This window comes from Enhydra lutris, unplaced genomic scaffold, assembly GCF_002288905.1.
Source record: "Enhydra lutris kenyoni isolate GAN:26980312 unplaced genomic scaffold, ASM228890v2 scaffoldscaffold63, whole genome shotgun sequence".
NCBI lineage: Eukaryota > Metazoa > Chordata > Mammalia > Carnivora > Mustelidae > Enhydra > Enhydra lutris.
The window spans coordinates 4,426,530-4,443,335 of NW_019154147.1; the positions used below are offsets into that span (position 1 = coordinate 4,426,530).

The 16,806-nt window shown below is 42.6% G+C and overlaps 1 protein-coding gene across 3 annotated transcripts in view; it reads left to right on the forward strand.

Moving 5' to 3' along the window:
- Window positions 1-16,806, forward strand: part of LOC111158834 (midasin AAA ATPase 1) — a 168,551-nt gene that overhangs the window by 120,064 nt on the left and 31,681 nt on the right. For all 3 annotated transcript variants that reach the window (XM_022521117.1, XM_022521118.1, XM_022521119.1), the window contains 15 exons: window positions 1,675-1,889; window positions 2,289-2,676; window positions 3,437-3,546; window positions 4,205-4,910; window positions 6,488-6,649; window positions 6,865-7,138; window positions 7,882-8,117; window positions 9,043-9,138; window positions 9,792-9,886; window positions 10,193-10,314; window positions 10,850-10,996; window positions 13,099-13,208; window positions 13,822-13,895; window positions 14,531-14,723; window positions 15,438-15,597. In XM_022521117.1, the coding sequence (XP_022376825.1) occupies window positions 1,675-1,889; window positions 2,289-2,676; window positions 3,437-3,546; window positions 4,205-4,910; window positions 6,488-6,649; window positions 6,865-7,138; window positions 7,882-8,117; window positions 9,043-9,138; window positions 9,792-9,886; window positions 10,193-10,314; window positions 10,850-10,996; window positions 13,099-13,208; window positions 13,822-13,895; window positions 14,531-14,723; window positions 15,438-15,597 (3,088 nt within the window). The remainder of the gene's footprint in view (window positions 1-1,674; window positions 1,890-2,288; window positions 2,677-3,436; window positions 3,547-4,204; window positions 4,911-6,487; window positions 6,650-6,864; window positions 7,139-7,881; window positions 8,118-9,042; window positions 9,139-9,791; window positions 9,887-10,192; window positions 10,315-10,849; window positions 10,997-13,098; window positions 13,209-13,821; window positions 13,896-14,530; window positions 14,724-15,437; window positions 15,598-16,806) is intronic.

Here is a 16,806-nt window from a genome sequence, read left to right on the forward strand (position 1 = left end):
GTTTTGATAATGCTGCTGTAAGCACCAGGGTATGTTTACTTTTATGAACATGCTAGGAGCTAGTAGAGGGGAAGGTCACAAAGTCCTGGATGATCACAGGAAGATGTAGGACTAGAGCAGTTTCACTTATTGTATCTGTGAGAACCTGTTTCTTCATATCCTTGACACACTAGATGCTATCAACATTTTTAATTATTGCCAATTATTCAATTTTTAAAATCTCATTTGAATTTGTACTCCTGATTATTTTGTTGAGATTAGACATCTTTACACATATGTATAAAGTTTCATTTTCTGAATTTTTCAGTCATGTTTATTGCTCATTTTGTAAAAAAAAAAAAATTGAATTCATGATCATTTTCTTATTGAAGATCTCTTTATATATTATGGATATTAAACCTTTACCTATTATGTGGTTGGAAATATACTTCTAATGTTCTCTTGTCTCTCAAGTTTTATAATGTTCTCTTTTAAAATACTTGGCTGACTTTCTATTTTCTGGCTTTGGTGTCATGCTTTAAAAAAAAAGTCTTCACTATCCCTAGAGCTAACCATTTGCCAATATTTTCTTATATATATTTGTTCTGTTTTATATTTAAATAATCAGTTACATCTGGAGATCTTGTTTTGTAAGATAGGTATACAAATATTTTATACAAACAGTACATCCAAAAGCAGTGTAACACCATCATGTTTGACTAATTCATCCTTTCCACTCTCATTTGAAATGCCACCTTTATCATACCTTAGTCCCACAGATGTTCATGGCTTTGTTTGGGACTCTTCTATTCTCTTGCTCTATCAAATATGATACCTTTAATAAAAAAATTTTTTTTCTTAACCTCTATACCCAACATGGGGCTCCAACTCATGACTCTGAGATCAAGAGTCACATACTCTTCTGACTGAGCCCAGCCAGACGCCCCTCAAAATTGATTTCTTTATTATAACACACTTCTCAAAGCCTTTAGTGATAGATCTTACAGATCCCCAAGAGTTCCAGAGTATACAGTGTTTCCCATATTATGTATTTAACCACCTAATCCTTTGCTGTGGACAGCTGCTAGCGTGTCCCAGATGCACAGTCCAAGGAGCACAGGTTTGAAAACTGTGTCCCTGACTTTCTTTCTTTCTTTTTTTTTTTTTTTTTAAGAGTTTTATGTATTTGCGAAAGAGAGCATGAGCAAGAGAGCACAAGCAGGGGGAGAAACAGACTCCGCATGGATCAGGGAGCCTGACATGGGGCTTGATCCCATGGCCCTGGGATCAGGACCTGAGCTAAAGGCAGCTGCTTAACCAGCTGTGCTACCAAGGCGCCCCTTTGTCCCTGACTCTTAACATCTATCTTCTCACTCTTTTCCTGGCTTCCCAAGTCTTACCTTCCTGCAGTGGGCCCCAAGCTCTACTGCAGGAATGGTCTTCCTGATGCCCAGGTGGGAGGGATTTTCTTGCTGTAGTGAAGCACCAATTGTTCCTCATTCTTTGAGAATGGAGTCTGTTTCTTTAAAGCCTGTTAACACCTGACCCCAATCCATACTCTGGTTGAGGTTTACCTGGTCTTAGCAGCCTGGGCCTCCTTTTCTTTTTCTTTCTTACTCTGAAGTGCTCAGTTCTGCTTGTTGAAATCCTTTTAGTTAATTTTTAAAAGATGCATGATCTCTCTCCATCCATCAGGGCCCCGGCAGTCTCAGTAGAGCTGTGTTCTCCAAGTGCTGCTTTGAAGTCTTGACCAGCAGCTGCAGAGCAAGTCCCTGGGATGTGAGCGGCTTCCCCATCCTGTCCTCCTCACATGTCACCCTGGGGGAGTGGGTTGAGAGAGCTGTGCAGCTCCAGGACATCAGCCTGGCGCTTTGGACGAACATGGCGGTGCCTTCGGTCGCAGAGTTCAGGTATTCTTACCATCGGTCCCTGCGGCCACCCGCTTCCTGGTCTCCCGCCACAGACTGTAAAGGTCTGTCTTTCCTACAGAGCATGTAGCAGAAAACTCAGAACTTTTTTCTGTAGAGGCTAGTTTTGCTTGCTGAAGGCAAGTATGTTTTCCAGGTGGATCAGTAGGTTTTTAGCCCACGACAGGCTATTATGAGCTGGCCTGCGCCTCTGTCAATTTGAAGCCTATTGTGATAAAGAGAGGGGGCTTGGAAAAGCATGTAGGATTACTTGAGAAAAGAAATTCACCTTTAACTATTGGCAGTGCAGTCTGTTGTGTCATTTGCTGAGGGGATGAGAGTGTGAAAAAGGAACGCTGTGCGATGTAGTGCAAGCCTGTAAGTGCTTCCTTATCTTTACAGACGCACGGATTCGCGGCTCCAGGGGCTTGTGCTGTGCAGACACCTGGCGGGTTTGGCAGAGCTGCTCCCTGAGTCCCGGCGGCAGGAGTACATGCAGAACTGTGAAGAGCTGCTGCTCGGGGACAGCCAGGCCTTCCAAATTGTGGGCCAGACCCTTGGGGACATGGCTGGGCAGGAGGCCCTGCCCAAAGAACTGCTATGCCTCTTGCTCACCTCCCTGCGCCACTTGTTTGGGGAAGGGGACAGTAAACGGGACCTTCCCGAGCCAGCCCGCCGTGGGAGCCTCTGGGTGAGCCTTGGCTTGCTGCAGATTCAGACATGGCTTCCGCAGGCACGCTTTGACCCTGCGGTGAAGAAGGAATACAAGCTCAAGTATGCTAAGGAAGAGGTATGGAGGGGCGAGAGTCTGGAGCATGGGCTCCTTCCCTGAATGGGTGTGCTTAGTATATTACTCCTTGAAGTGCCCTTTGGATGCTTAGAGCACCAGAGGGGTGATTTTGTACTGGCTACCCTGTGACATCCCAGGGGTGTGTTCTAAAGACTGCATTTTCTTCCTTGAGAGTTCCTCTGAGTAAGCTTCGGTACTTGGAGGGGCCCTTCCTAAGGGTTTGCCAATAGGCTGCAGTAGACAGAGGTCTTAACGGTAGAACACCTGAGGCATTGCCAGAGAACTAGTGTATCTCCTATCCATACTCCCTGTACCTGAACTAAGTTTCGAATATTTGGACTTGAATAATTTCTTTAGATATGATATGGTATTCCTCAGGTCTTAACGTTTGGGTGTTTATCTAAAATTCAAGAATCAAGTTGATTTAGATTAAGTGGTATCCCTTGATAGTTGAACTTCTAACCAAAACATAAAGATAGTGGTGTAATTTCCCTTCCTCAAAATATGGAACTAGTATATGAGTTGGTAAAGACTAAGCTGCTATAGCAGAGTCAAGTCCGGTGGTGTGAATAAGATAGTTTCTTTTACCTAAAAGCTCTAAGGTGAGTGGTGCAGGTTCATGGAGTAAAAGCCCCTGCTTTTGGGTCATTCAAGAGCCCAGGTTCCTTCCATCCAGTTGCTCTGCCCTTCCCCAGGGCATTGTCCTCTTGGACATGGTCATAGCTGGGCACAGCAGACCAGCTTCTTCCCTTTCTGTTAGTTACACCAGCTACAGTGTGAGTGGAAGACCCGAAACCTCTTATCGCAGCTACTGACTGGAACAGACCTGGAAGATGAAGTCATTATCCGTCACTCTCATCCTCACATCAGGTAACGGCAGAGTAATTGTGTTGTTCTGGTTTTTTTTTTTGTTGTTGTTGTTATTTTAAAGACATTTTTAGGTTGATCTTTGCAATGTAATTGCAGTGTTAGAGGTGATAATACATGTCTCTACATTAGCAGTTAGATCCTAAAGCCATGGTTATAGTCAGGAAAAATTAATACTCTGAAAGGAAGGGCAGGATTCACATGGGGCTAGGTGGGTTGAAACCACTGAACTGATTTTCAGCATGACGGAAGTTGGATCTAATGATGTGCACTGTGTGGGTTTGCTGTCTTGGTAAATACTGTGCAGTGTAGTAGGTCTGAGTTCCAGTCCTGTTCCTATCCTTTGGCTTTAGACTTTGAATAGGTCACTTAATGCCTTTGAACCTTAGAGTCCATGTCTGTGAAAGGAGGATCATAGCAACTCCTTGAGTGAATTGTGATTAGACTTGGATGAAATACACATCTGCGTTACTTAACACCATGGGTGGCGTGTGATAAATGATCTCTTTATTACTCGTTTACATTATAATTGTCAATATTTTCTTCATATTATTCCTCAGCAGCTGATATGCCTTCATTCTGTTTTCCTAGCTAAGGGCTCAGTCTAGATTTGCTGTTTTCCTCCTGACAGAATTTGCATATTATGTTGATTTGCCTTTAGACTACTTCGCCAAAGAATTGATCATCTGGAGAACTTAATCTGCAGCCTGTCAAAGAAGCAGGCCTTCAGACCCCAGGTGCCTGCCTACGAGTCCCTGGTGCAGGAGATCCACCACTACGTCACCAGCATTGCCAAGGCCCCTGCTGTTCAGGATCTGCTCACACGGCTCCTGCAGGCCCTTCGCATGGATGGGCCTCAGTCTGCCCAGGTGGCCCAGAACCTTCTGAAGGAGGAGGCTTCCTGGCAGCAGTCCCACCACCAGTTCAGGAAGCGGCTGGCCGAGGATTATGCCCTGTATCCAGACTCTGTGGCCCCGCTGCAGGCTTCCATCCTGCAGTTGCAGCATGGCGTAAGGCTGGTGGCATCTGAGGTCCACGCTTCACTCCACGGCAGTGTGGTCTGTGTGGACAGGCTGGCTACCCTGGCCGCATCCCTGCTGGCTTTTCCATCGGTGGGCCCTGCCTTCCCCACTTACTATGCCCATGCAGACACTTTATGTTCAGTGAAGTCAGAGGAGGTTCTTCGAGGCCTTGGGAAGTTGATCCTCAAGCGCTCAGGAGGAAAGGAGCTGGAAGGCAAGGGCCAGAGACCTTTCCCCACCCGAGAGCAGCTGCTGATGAACGCCCTCCTTTACCTGCGCTCCCATGTGCTATGCAAGGGAGAGCTGGACCAAAGGGCCCTGCAGCTCTTTAGACATGTGTGCCAGGTAAGCCCATTTCTGGGGGGCAGCCCCAACCTACTTCTGAAGGGAGCTGGGAGCACAAGCAGAACATCAGCAATACTCTGTGTAGAAAGAGACCAGATGGTTCGGCATGAGATCTAGTGTCTTCCTTTCTGTCTCCTATTCAGCTGTCAGTTTTGGGGGTGTTTGTCCCTTAATTTTTAAGAGATTAGAAAAAATTAGTGATGTTAGCTCTTTATCTGTGATACTGCAAATATTTTCTCCTAGTTTTTTGTTTATCTTTTGACTTTATTTATGGTGGTTTTGGCTAGGTAATAGTTCAACTTTTATTAGGAAAATCTGTTTTCCTCTTATCAATGAAAACAATTTGTTCTCAATTTATGTAATTAAAAGAATAGATATAAGCAAGACTTAATACCAATTAAAGCTGTGTAACTCGTAACATACTGGTGCGTTCCATTCTAGATTTCTGTGTATACATGAACCTGTACATGTATGTCTATGACATTATAAATTTAAGTCATTTGTCCAGTGGTTTATAAATTTTTGTTTTTTAGCAGAACTCTTTTTAAAATGAAAGTCTTAGACTATTTTCCTGATAGGTAATAGATAAAGGACATGCTTTAATTGAAGACAGTTCTGTTTCCTCTGTGATCTCTGAGACTGGTCTTTAAGTTGCTAGAGTTCTACAAACTACTACTAAAGTCCATTCTGTTTTATACTCTGCTTTAGAAACTTAACAGCAGTTAGTGATTATTTTCCTCTATCATTATGGTGTTCTTTACCTGCATCATACTGAATGGCTTCCTAGGTTTTTTTTTAATATGGATATGCTCTAAGACATGTAACTAATTTCTTATCATAGGACATTTATATTTGTAGTCTTTTTACTACCTTGGAAAATGTCACCACCACCATCACCACAGATAGTCTTATACCTAGGTCTTTGGGTATAAATTCTAGAAAGCAGAACTGCTGGGATGAAGATTAACCACTTAAGTTTTTAATACAGATTATCTTTCTGAATGGCGGATATTCATTTCCTCAATTCTCATGAGTATAGTTTAATTTATAGTTTTTGCCGACTTAAGGACTTAAAATCTTAGAGTTACTGGGGATTTAAGAGGTGTCTGATAAGGTATAGCCCAGTTTTGTCTGATTGGTGCCCTGCAACCACCCTGCCCCCAGCCCTCGTTTCCCTTTCCTGAACTCCTGAGCCAGCTGCTTGAGTTGTTAGCCAAGTGCAGTCTGAATCACAACCCCCACATTGCCTATCCAGAGCCTGTCCTAAGTACAAAACATCATTAACTACTGATAGGAAGTTCCAGTGGCATTTACTGTAGCAAGTTTTTACACCTGTGAAAAAGTAGCAGTACAGTAAGGGGGAATTTAGAAAATGGGTTGCTGCAGAAACAGTTTGAAAACAGTTTACTTTCTCTCTATGACCTGGGATTGCGTTTCTTGGTTGTTGGCTTTTACTTGTTTTTGAACCATAGTACTTTTGTTATCATGAGAAATTAAGAGCTGACAAGTTTTGCTTTGTTCATTGAAGCACCTCAGCGAAGACAAATAAGTATCCTTCCAAATGTGTAACTTTTCAGGAAATTATCAATGAGTGGGATGAACAGGAACGCATAGCCCAAGAGAAGGCCGAGCAGGAAAACAGCCTTTACAGATACAGGAGCAGGAACTCCAGGACAGCCCTGAGCGAGGAGGAGGAAGAAGAACGGGAGTTCAGAAGGCAGTTCCCACTTCATGAAAAGGTTGGGTGGTGGTAACAGGGTTTGTTTGGGAATAATTTCTCTTGCTACCACCTGTGTTACCTTTGAATGGTTTTATAATCTAATTGTTTTTACTATATCTTTATGTAAGTCACTACTTCATTTTTTTGATTGTTCATGCTCCATCTTTGCGCCTTTCTTTTGGCTTAAAACTGCATTTTGGTTTTGTAGTTCAATTGCTCTAATGTTATTGACAGGATTTTGCAGATATTCTGGTAGAACCAACGCTGGAAGAGAAGAAGGGAACTTCAGATGGACAAGAAGAGGGAGCAGCCACAGACCCCGCTCTCCTCTCCCAGAGCTCGATGCAGGCTGTGATGCTGATTCACCAGCAGCTGTGCCTCAACTTCGCTCGGTCCCTCTGGTACCAACAGACTCTGCCGCCACACGAGACAAAGCATTACCTTGGCCTGTTTCTGTCCTCCTATCAAACTGGGGCATCTCTTGTGACACACTTCTACCCTCTGATGGGTATGACAGTTTACTTTTGTTATACTCTTGGGAAATGCAAATGAAAAAAATGTGATTGCTACTTCTGGAAAAATTAAAATCATTACCTCCCTGTTTTTTGCTAAATTCCTTATAGAGGGAGTTTCCTTAGCTTAATAGACTCAAGCTACTTCAAAAAAACTTCTTTTAAAATTCTGCAATAGTGGATTTTTATCATTTGAATACTTTGGGGTAAAGGGATTAAAAAATAAGGATATAGACTTAGTTTAAATGGTTTTGTTCCTCAGTATTATTTCTGATTTGCCTCTAATAGCTTCAGTGCTTTTCATATCTTGTATTCCTAGGAGCAACCTGGGAACTCAGAAATTAATCTTAGAGAATTTCATTTGATTCACTTTCCTGTATGATCTCATGAGTTCTTCCTTGCTATTAGGAAGGAAGCTTTAAATTTCTTTTCTGCCTACCAAGACAGTCACAAAACCCAGGAAACTGAATCCATCAAACCAAGCTCTGTAGCCTCTTGATAACAGCTAAGTATCTGAGTTCCTCTGTATATCCAAGGAGCTTGGCAGACTTGGTGATACTCTTTTGATATTACGGTCCTAGTTCTCTAGGCCCATGTTGCTTTGGGCATGAGTGGCATTGAAATATCTTCATTTGTTACAGTAGTTCATTATTTTTGAGCATGTTTTTGTCATCTTTATAACTTGATAGCTCAGCCTGCTGAGTTCACTGACTTTACTATGATGTTGTTAACTTCCCAGGAGCTGAACTGAATGATCAACTCTTGGGCAGCCAACTTTTGGCCTGCACCCTCTCCCATAACACTCTCTTTGGTGAAGCAGTCTCAGATCTGATGGTGAAGCCCGATGGGCCCTATGATTTCTACCAGCATCCCAATGTCCCAGAAGCAAGGCATTGTCAACCTGTGCTTCAAGGTTTCTCAGAGGCTGTTAGTCAACTGCTGCAGGAATGGCCAGAACACCCGGCCCTTGAACAGGTAGGGCATCCGGTGAGGAGAGAGTCTTGAAGATACGGTCTCTGCCATCTCTGGGGATGTTCATGTGCATATTTTCATACATTAACAAAGATTCACAAAACCCCACTTCAGTGGGATACTATGCCCTGCAAGATGGACATACCAGTTTGTACTGTATAAATGATGTTTGGGTTTCTATTAATTTTATTTGTTGGTCAGAGTTTGCTGTTCACATGTTAAAGTGCTGCTCTATTGCTCTGTTTATTCATATACCTCTGTTTGTTAGCAAAGGCCTGGCTTTTTCAAGATTGGTGGGTTTTTTTTTTTTAAGATTTTATTTTATTTATTTATTTGACAGACAGAGATCACAAGTAGGCAGAGAGGCAGGCAGAGAGAGAGGGAGGAAGCAGGCTCCCTGTGGAGCAGAGAGCCCGATGCGGGGCTCGATCCCAGGACCCTGAGACCATGACCTGAGCTGAAGGCAGAGGCTTTAACCCACTGAGCCACCCAGGCGCCCCAAGATTGATGGTTTTAACTCAGACCTAACTTATAGTTTTCAGCCAATTTTGTAATAATTCTTATAATGGAGAGTGGTTAAGAGAGGTTATCTTGGGGCACCTGGCTGGCTCAGTCAGAAGAATATGTGACTCTTGGACTCCAGGTTGTGAGTTCAAACCCCACATTGGCTGTAGAGATTACTAAAAAAAATCATCATGATAATAATTATCTTCTCAAACTCCATGTTTTTTCAAGAGCAATGCAGGTTAAGTGTTTATCTGAGATCCACAGGCCTGGAAGTTTCCTCCATGGTTTTCGTAGGTGCTTGTGAAGCAAGGACTTTGCATAAAACTTTCATCAGTTCTCTCTTCAGTAACCTGTGACTTTGGGTGATATTCCCACAGAAACGCCTAGATCTTTTATCTGTCTGTCTATCTGTTTACTGCAGCTGCTGGTTGTAATGGATAGAATTCGTAGTTTTCCACTTTCCAGTCCCATCTCAAAGTTCCTGAATGGCTTAGAGATCCTTCTGGCAAAGGCACAGGTAAGATAATTCTCTCTCTCCTCTCATTTTAGTTTGTTGTCAATTGAAAAAAGATTTATCTTTTGGCAGAGTTATTGTTAAAGGGACAGAAAGTTATAGTTTGGATTGGAGAGAGGAATCAGCTTCCTCGGTTTTTCTGGCATGGGGTCCGATCATTACAAGTGAAGCTTCTGCCTTGTGGGGCATGTGAAGGACCTGCCTCCCCTGTTCTTAAGTGTGGGATGCAGTGTCCACTGGTACTGAGGTCTCCTTTGGCCCAGGCTTCCTGGTGGACTTCCAGACTAGCCCCGTGCCTGCATATATCACCCGCTCGGTCCTCTCAGCATCCTCTGAAGTATCTGGTGATTCTCTGATTATCACATTTGGGCTCTCTACTTTGGAGGGGGTCACATGTCTAACAATAGCAATTCAGGCTCAGCTCACAAATCCTTTGCTTTTTGCCTAAACTTGGCTTTGCTGAAGTTCTGTTAAGTGACCAGAAACAACTTGAAGCTTGGTACGCTGGATGTAAACTCATTGGTAAATTGGCATAAAAGTTATTTAGAGGCCCTGTGGTCTTCACTCAAAGACTAAAGATCCAAGATATTCCTGAGAGCGGGCGGTGATTAAGGGATTAAATAATGGCCATAGTAAATTTTATCTTTGCTTTTTAGGATTGGGAGGAGAATGCCAGTAGAGCTCTCTCTCTGCAGAAGCATCTCGATTTAGTCAGTCAAATGATCATTCGTTGGCGTAAACTGGAACTGAAGTAAGTGATAATCTGTCCCTTCCCTTCCCCTCCTGAATTTATGCTGCAGGGACATTTGATAGTTTGTGTCTGCATAGACTGAGAATGTGCTCTTCAGTTATTAATCACAGAATTAAAAGCAGGGCATTAAAGTGATCTCAGTAGAGACCAGACAACGGCATACCTTCCCAAGACAGCAAACTAGTTGTCTTCTCCATCTCCACTTGGGAGGAGAGAAGAGTGAATGTTTAGCTTCTGCTTGAGTATTTCAGATCTTTCGAGTGGGTTTTCTTAAATGACTGCTCGGCCTCTTCTCTCGCATTCCAGCTGCTGGTCTATGAGTTTGGATAATACCATGAAGCGCCATACCGAAAAGTCCACCAAGCACTGGTTCTCCATCTACCAGATGCTTGAGAAGCACATGCAGGAGCAAACAGAGGAGCAGGAAGGTAACTCCCGTTCGTCAATTCCTGCATCGTTAGAAGTTGCAGGCTAATTGTAGAGTGCTGCAGAGTGTGGGGTTTAACCTGTTCCCATGTCTGCTGGCACTGATGCTTTTACATAGGATACGTCATTTGACTTGATGGAATTCCTCAGAGTTTTAAGTGACTTGTTCAGATTCTAGAAAGCTGGTCATAAGATAAAGTTTCCTTATTCTGTATATCCAAGAGATGTGTCATAATGAAGATTTCTTAGATACTAGCTGGCATGCTTGAGTTAAAAATGTTTTCATTTCATGCTTGAAACAAACACCTTATAATTCAGTTTCATAATTTGTTCTGAGTGCATTTAACACATCTCCTGACTACAGCTGTGTTTATATCAGCTTGGAATTTACCTGTGGTCCTCCTTGCTTCAGAGTTTCACTTTGCGGTCTCTACTTGCCTGCTATCCCTCAGTGTGTCCTAGAGTAGATTACGTGCATGTTATGAATATGGGGTGATGGTTGCAGGTACATATGGTTTCCTCTTTGAATCTCTAAAGATGACAAACAGATGACCCTGATGTTGCTGGTCAGCACATTACAAGCATTTATTGAAGGATCCTCACTGGGAGAATTCCACATACGACTTCAGATGTTACTGGTTTTCCATTGTCATGTCTTGTTGATGCCTCAAGTTGAAGGAAAGGGTAAGGAGGGATGGGTGTGTGTGTGTGTGTATGTGTATTTTTTTTGGTATATACTTTTTAAAAAAATTTTTGTGGCAATATTTATTCACATAATTTTGCTTAATACATGTCTTTCTATGCAAGACTGAATTTAAAAGTCTCTATAACATTTTTAGTTACAGTGATAACACATTAATAAATTATAAATTAACAGAATATTCATATTTGCTTTAAAAAATCATTTATCAAACACTAACCTGTAGATTATCTGGAAAATTAAAGATGCAAATTGCTATAAATCTGGCATCCCAATTAAGTTCTGATTTTTAAAAGTATATAAAATGTCCCTTAAATTATTCTAAGTTACACTCAAGAAAATTTTATTTTACCCTTTTCATAAGTTACTAAGTTTATAACCTCTTAAACAGTCTATCCAAATGTGGGAAAACTGTCTGGAGATGCAAAGCACAATAAAATAATTACATGAAAAAAGCAAATAAAAATACCTGTTAAAACAAAATTATTATAGCTGGCAGCACTTAAAATTGGTAATTTGTATTTTTTTTTTAAAGTTTTATTTATTTATTTGACAGAGATCACAGGTAGGCAGAGAGTCAGGGGTTGGGGGAAGCAGGCTCCCTGCAGAGCAGGGAGCCTGATGTGGGTGGGGCTCTATCCCAGGACCCTGAGATCACGACCTGAGCCGAAGGCAGAGGCTTAACCCACTGAGCCACCCAGATGCCCCAATAATTTGTATTTTTTTAAAAAGTTGCATAGCTCCAAGATGATTCATACTGAGTAACTCTTGAGCAGTTTTACTTAAGAGGAAATAATATATTTAATAGATCGTAATTCAATTGACATTCTTAGATTTAGTTCATTAAAATGTAATTATGTAACTTGATTTACTCTTTGGACTGCATTCTGGTACTGTTATACCTTTAATTTCAAATATTAATGTATTTTAGCTCTCCTATGGAGAAGTCTATTTTCCACTCTTGGGGGAAAAAAAAAGAACTTGAGATCATGGTCTACATTCAAACAGTGTTTTACTGCTTGATTACATTTCTTGGTTTCACATATATACTTTTACAGTGCACTGTTTAAATGGATTAGGCTTTGAATTCTCCATGAGTAGGTGTCTTGCTGCATACCAGGTTTTATTTATTTACTTATTTAGAAAGATTTTATTTGTTTATTTGAGAGAGTGAGTGAGAGCATGTGGGGGGATGGGGGCAGAGACAGAAACCCTCAAGCAGACTCCACACTGAGTGTGGGGTGTCATGGGGGCTCGATCCCACAAGCAATGAGATCATGACCTGAACTGAAACCAAGAGTCAGATGCTTAACTGACTGAGCCACCCAGGCGCCCCTGCATACCAGGTTTTAAATGAGACACTTTTAATCATCTTTTACTTTAAAGTGATACACGGTAGACACAGAGAACAACATTAAAGTACAAACTGGTTATAAATGAAGCCCTGGCTAGTGGACTCTGCCAGAGGTCAGTTGCCAAATGTAGATCTCGGATATCGGTGGGTTGAAGATGCAGATCTTTCTGTCTAGTGTTAGGTGTCCTGCTAAGCTTTTGCTTGGACCAGGCCATAATTAGATTCTTGGATCTAATGAGAGCTGTGTTCTATGTCAAGTAACTGCACCTAAAATGCTGTTAATTACTGTCCCTGACCACATCTGTTTGGATGAAAGAAACTAGGGCTCTAGATTGTGAATGAGCAGTCAGGGTGAGCCTTTTACGCCATCTTTTAAAACAGGCTCAGTTTCTGCTTACTTTACAATAAGATTCCGAGAAAGGGTTTGAAATTGTGTTTAGTGAAACATCTGAGTACACGGTCTTTAAGAACAAAAGTGCAACGAAACAATCTAAAATGAAAAAATGGGGTAGTGTTGACGGCCTGCCTGCATCTCTGGGAACTGCTAGACTTCGGCTCCCCGTTGAGCTGTTAAATAATCTGCCTGTGAAATGTTGTGCTGTCATCTCAGGGCTGTAATCTCAGGGCCTCGAGGCAATGAGGAAGTGGTGTTGCTAAAATGTGGAGCCCACGGGTGCAGCAAGTAGCACACGTGGCAAGCATGGTGTTTCTGTTTGTTTTCGTTTCTTCCAGATTCACTTTGCAGTGTTCTGTGGAATCTGTACCATTATTACAAGCAATTCTTTGACCGAGTCCAAGCCAAAATTGTGGAACTTCGTTCCCCCCTTGAGAAAGAACTTAAAGTAAGATGAACAACTGTCATGATCACTCTTGGGAGAACAAAATCAGCAAATTGTTTTTAGTTCTGTTCTTTTATACATTTAACTATGAGGCAGGGGGCTCTGGGAAATAGAGAGGTGCACTGCAACTGCCAATACGATGGCAAGATTCACGTTTTGCAGCACTGCCTCCATGACTGACCTGTCCAAGTTGTGAGGGGTTGGTGGAGTGGCCCCTGTCGAAGGGTCCTCAGAAGGATTGCCACATACATCTGTTAGTGCTCCCTCCCCTGCTCTTGCCCAGACTGATTTTCCACCTCAGGGGGTGCCATTTAGTGGTGAGTGTTACTGAGATGCCCTGGGGGAAAGGAGGACCCTGTCTTTTGATAACTCTCAGTAGTTGTGGAACCAACAAATGGAATACGTATCAGCTGGCCTGTTGATAGTGACAGCACTCTTTTTTCATTGCTTTGTGACAAATATGTGGTTCCTTTTTTAAACTTTTACTTGTTTACTGGCACACAGTCTGGTATTTGGGATGGAGTGGGCTCTGGTCTTTAGCATAGAGATGATTTCGAAAGAAACATAGTGACACCAGCTTTATAAAGCTATTTCTTGATCTTCATGTGTCTTACAGGAATTTGTTAAAATATCCAAATGGAATGATGTCAGTTTCTGGTCCATTAAACAGTCTGTGGAAAAGACACACAGGTAATTCATTTTTTAAAAACTGGGGGTGACGGGTACCTTGGTGGCTCAGTTGGTTAAGTGTTCAACTCTTGATCTCAGCTCAGGTCCTGATCTCAGGGTCATAAGTTCCAGCCCTGTGTTGGTTCAAGGTCATGAGTTCAAGCTCTACTTAAAAGAAAAAATTGGGGGTGACCAAAGCTCAGAATTTTTGTATGGTAGGTAGCAAGACTACATTGTTAATGTGGCCTGACTTAATGTTGGCTTGAACTTATTATGAAGCATTAGGTTGTTTTGGTGTGGCTTTTCCACAGCACCCCTACCACCCAAAGCAAAGTGTACATGCAAGAGGAATTGGTGTGCTTTGTGACAAAGCAGGCTAAGCACTATAGAAGGGTTGAGTCTTCTGTCACCTACTAGCTTTTCACCATGAGTGAAGTTATTCCTCCATTCCTGGCTTCAGTTTTTTTCTTCTAGAAAAGGGAGATGACAATATCTGCCCTATTTTCCCTTAAAAACAAACAGGATGGTTATGAGTACCTAAGGAGTTCATGTATATAGAAGGTACAGGTTATTATGTGTGTATGCGTTGTGCCATTTTTACATTTCCTCACTTTCCACCCATTTTTCCCTCCTCATCTGTCATTCCGTGGGGCCAGGACCCTCTTTAAATTCATGAAGAAATTTGAAGCTGTCCTGAGTGAACCTTGCCGGTCATCCTTGGTGGAGAGTGACAAGGAGGAACAGCCTGATTTTTTGTCGCGGCCAACAGCCATTAGTGAGGCATCCCCCATTCAGAGTCTGAACAAGGCACTGAGGGAGACCCTGTTAGCCCGGCCGGCAGCTGCACAGGTATACCTTGGGAGATAGTGTTTGCTTACTCCTGGGCCGGTAGGGGAAATCTGTGCTTTCTCTGTAAGGAGTGGTCCTAGAACTAAGCAAGGGAATGCCTTGAAATCTTGGTCTTTGGACAAAATATAGTATTTGTATATCTGCCTGCCACTGCTGCATAATAAGGCAAAAAAGCTTTGATCCTGGTGCTGAAAGTTTAATGTCACCTATGGGAAATAAGTATTGTGCATACCTGTGGACATTGGATCTACCTATAACAGAAGACTTAAAGTATCAGTTGAGGAATGTGCCACAGAAGCTGTCTTTGGGCTACCACATGCTGCACAGGGAGTGCATGTGTGTAGTGATTTGTTGATTGTAGTGGTTGCTGATGACTGGGCTATTATTTCTCTCACCATGGCCAATTTCAAGCACCAATAGTTAAGCATTGGCTTGCAAAATTCCAGAAAATGTGGTAACAGTCGTGGAGACCTTGGGTAAGCAGGTCTGTTACAGGACATCTGTTCCCACATCAAATCCTTAGATATAAGGTGCTCTGGGATCATCGGGGAGCTACTCATGCTAACCACAGGGAGGAATCCCTGAAAACTTCTAGGTTATCACCAATAGCAAATCAGAATTTTTGATCAGCGTGACAGAAAACAGTGAGCTGATGAATATAATCAAAAGAAAATAAACTTGGTGCCCATATCTTATTTGTGCTCTATCTCACAGGCTGTGATTCCAGAACAGAGTCAGAGTGCTCCTTTCCCCTCGGAGGGAGAGCTGCTGCGTCGCTTGCCAAAGCTCATGAAACGAATGAGGAAGATGTGCCTGACCTTCATGAAGGAAAGCCACCTGCCTCACCTGGTGGAGGGCCTCGATCACTTCACTGGTGGGTGCCAACAGCCAGGAGCAAAGGGTGGGGTCTGCTCCCTCTCTTTTCCCCAGTGCCCCAGGAGGGTGGGAATTTGTTACATAAGCCCTTTTTTGATCTCTTGAATAGTGTTGAGCAGTTAATTGAATAAACAAATGGGCTAAAAACTAACAGAGCCAAGATGCAGGAGCCAGCTGAGACCACACAGGCTGTCTTAATTTTCATCTTGTCTTCTTTCGTGTAAACTAATGCTGTGTTTCGCCATTTTCTGTGTTAGTGCTTTTCTATATCCTCTCTTGCTGGCTGGAGAGATGAATTTCCCAGAATCTAAACTGTCCCTACCTCTCAGGATGTCTCCCTTGAGTTAAAGGAGAAGATTCATCCACAGTTTTCTTCTTGCTCTCTTCACCGTGGAGAGACAGAGCAATTTCATCTCCCTGGCTGTCCTCCCACAGGGAAGCTGAGGCTCTGTAGTCTAACAGCAATAGCTGGGGAAGGAGTTCCAGAACATATTAGATTGAGGTCTTGGTGGCCTTTCACCACTGTCCCCACCCCTATTGACCCCCAGTGAGTGTGGTGTCAGAGTGAGACTGACTGTCTTCATTGAGGCTACAGTCTGATCTCAGGGAGCTCTTTATTTTTTAAAACTTGTTAGAATAAAAGCCTAATAGTATCCATTCTCATGATGACCTTGCCCACGTGAGCCTGATGATCAGGGTAAGCAGAAGTTTCCACATGCATCTTCTGGAAAAGGCACTCACTCACTTTGTGATGCAAAGAATTCTCTAACCTCCTGCAGTGTCCTTGTAATGGTATGTAGTCCACTTGCTCGCTCCTAAAAGGCTAGACTACCTGTGTTAGTTTGCTAGGGCTCCCTTAGCAAGTATCACATATTGGGTGGCTTAAATAAGAGAAATTAATTTCCGTGCAGTTCTGAGGCTAAACATACAAAATCAAAGTATTCACAGGTTTGGTTTCTTCTTTCCCTGACTGGTAGATGTCTGTTTTCCTCTTTGTCTTCACATGGTCTCTTGTGTCCTACTCTTTGTTAAGGAATTGGATTAGGGCCCATGCACATGGCCTCATCTTTCTTTAATTACCTCTTTAAAGTCCTTGTCTCCAAATACAGTCACATTCTGAGGCGCTGGGGGTTAGGACTATTATAACATGAATCTGGGTGGACACAGCCCATAATGCTGCCTGTGGCAGGCGGGCAGCAGCCTCATG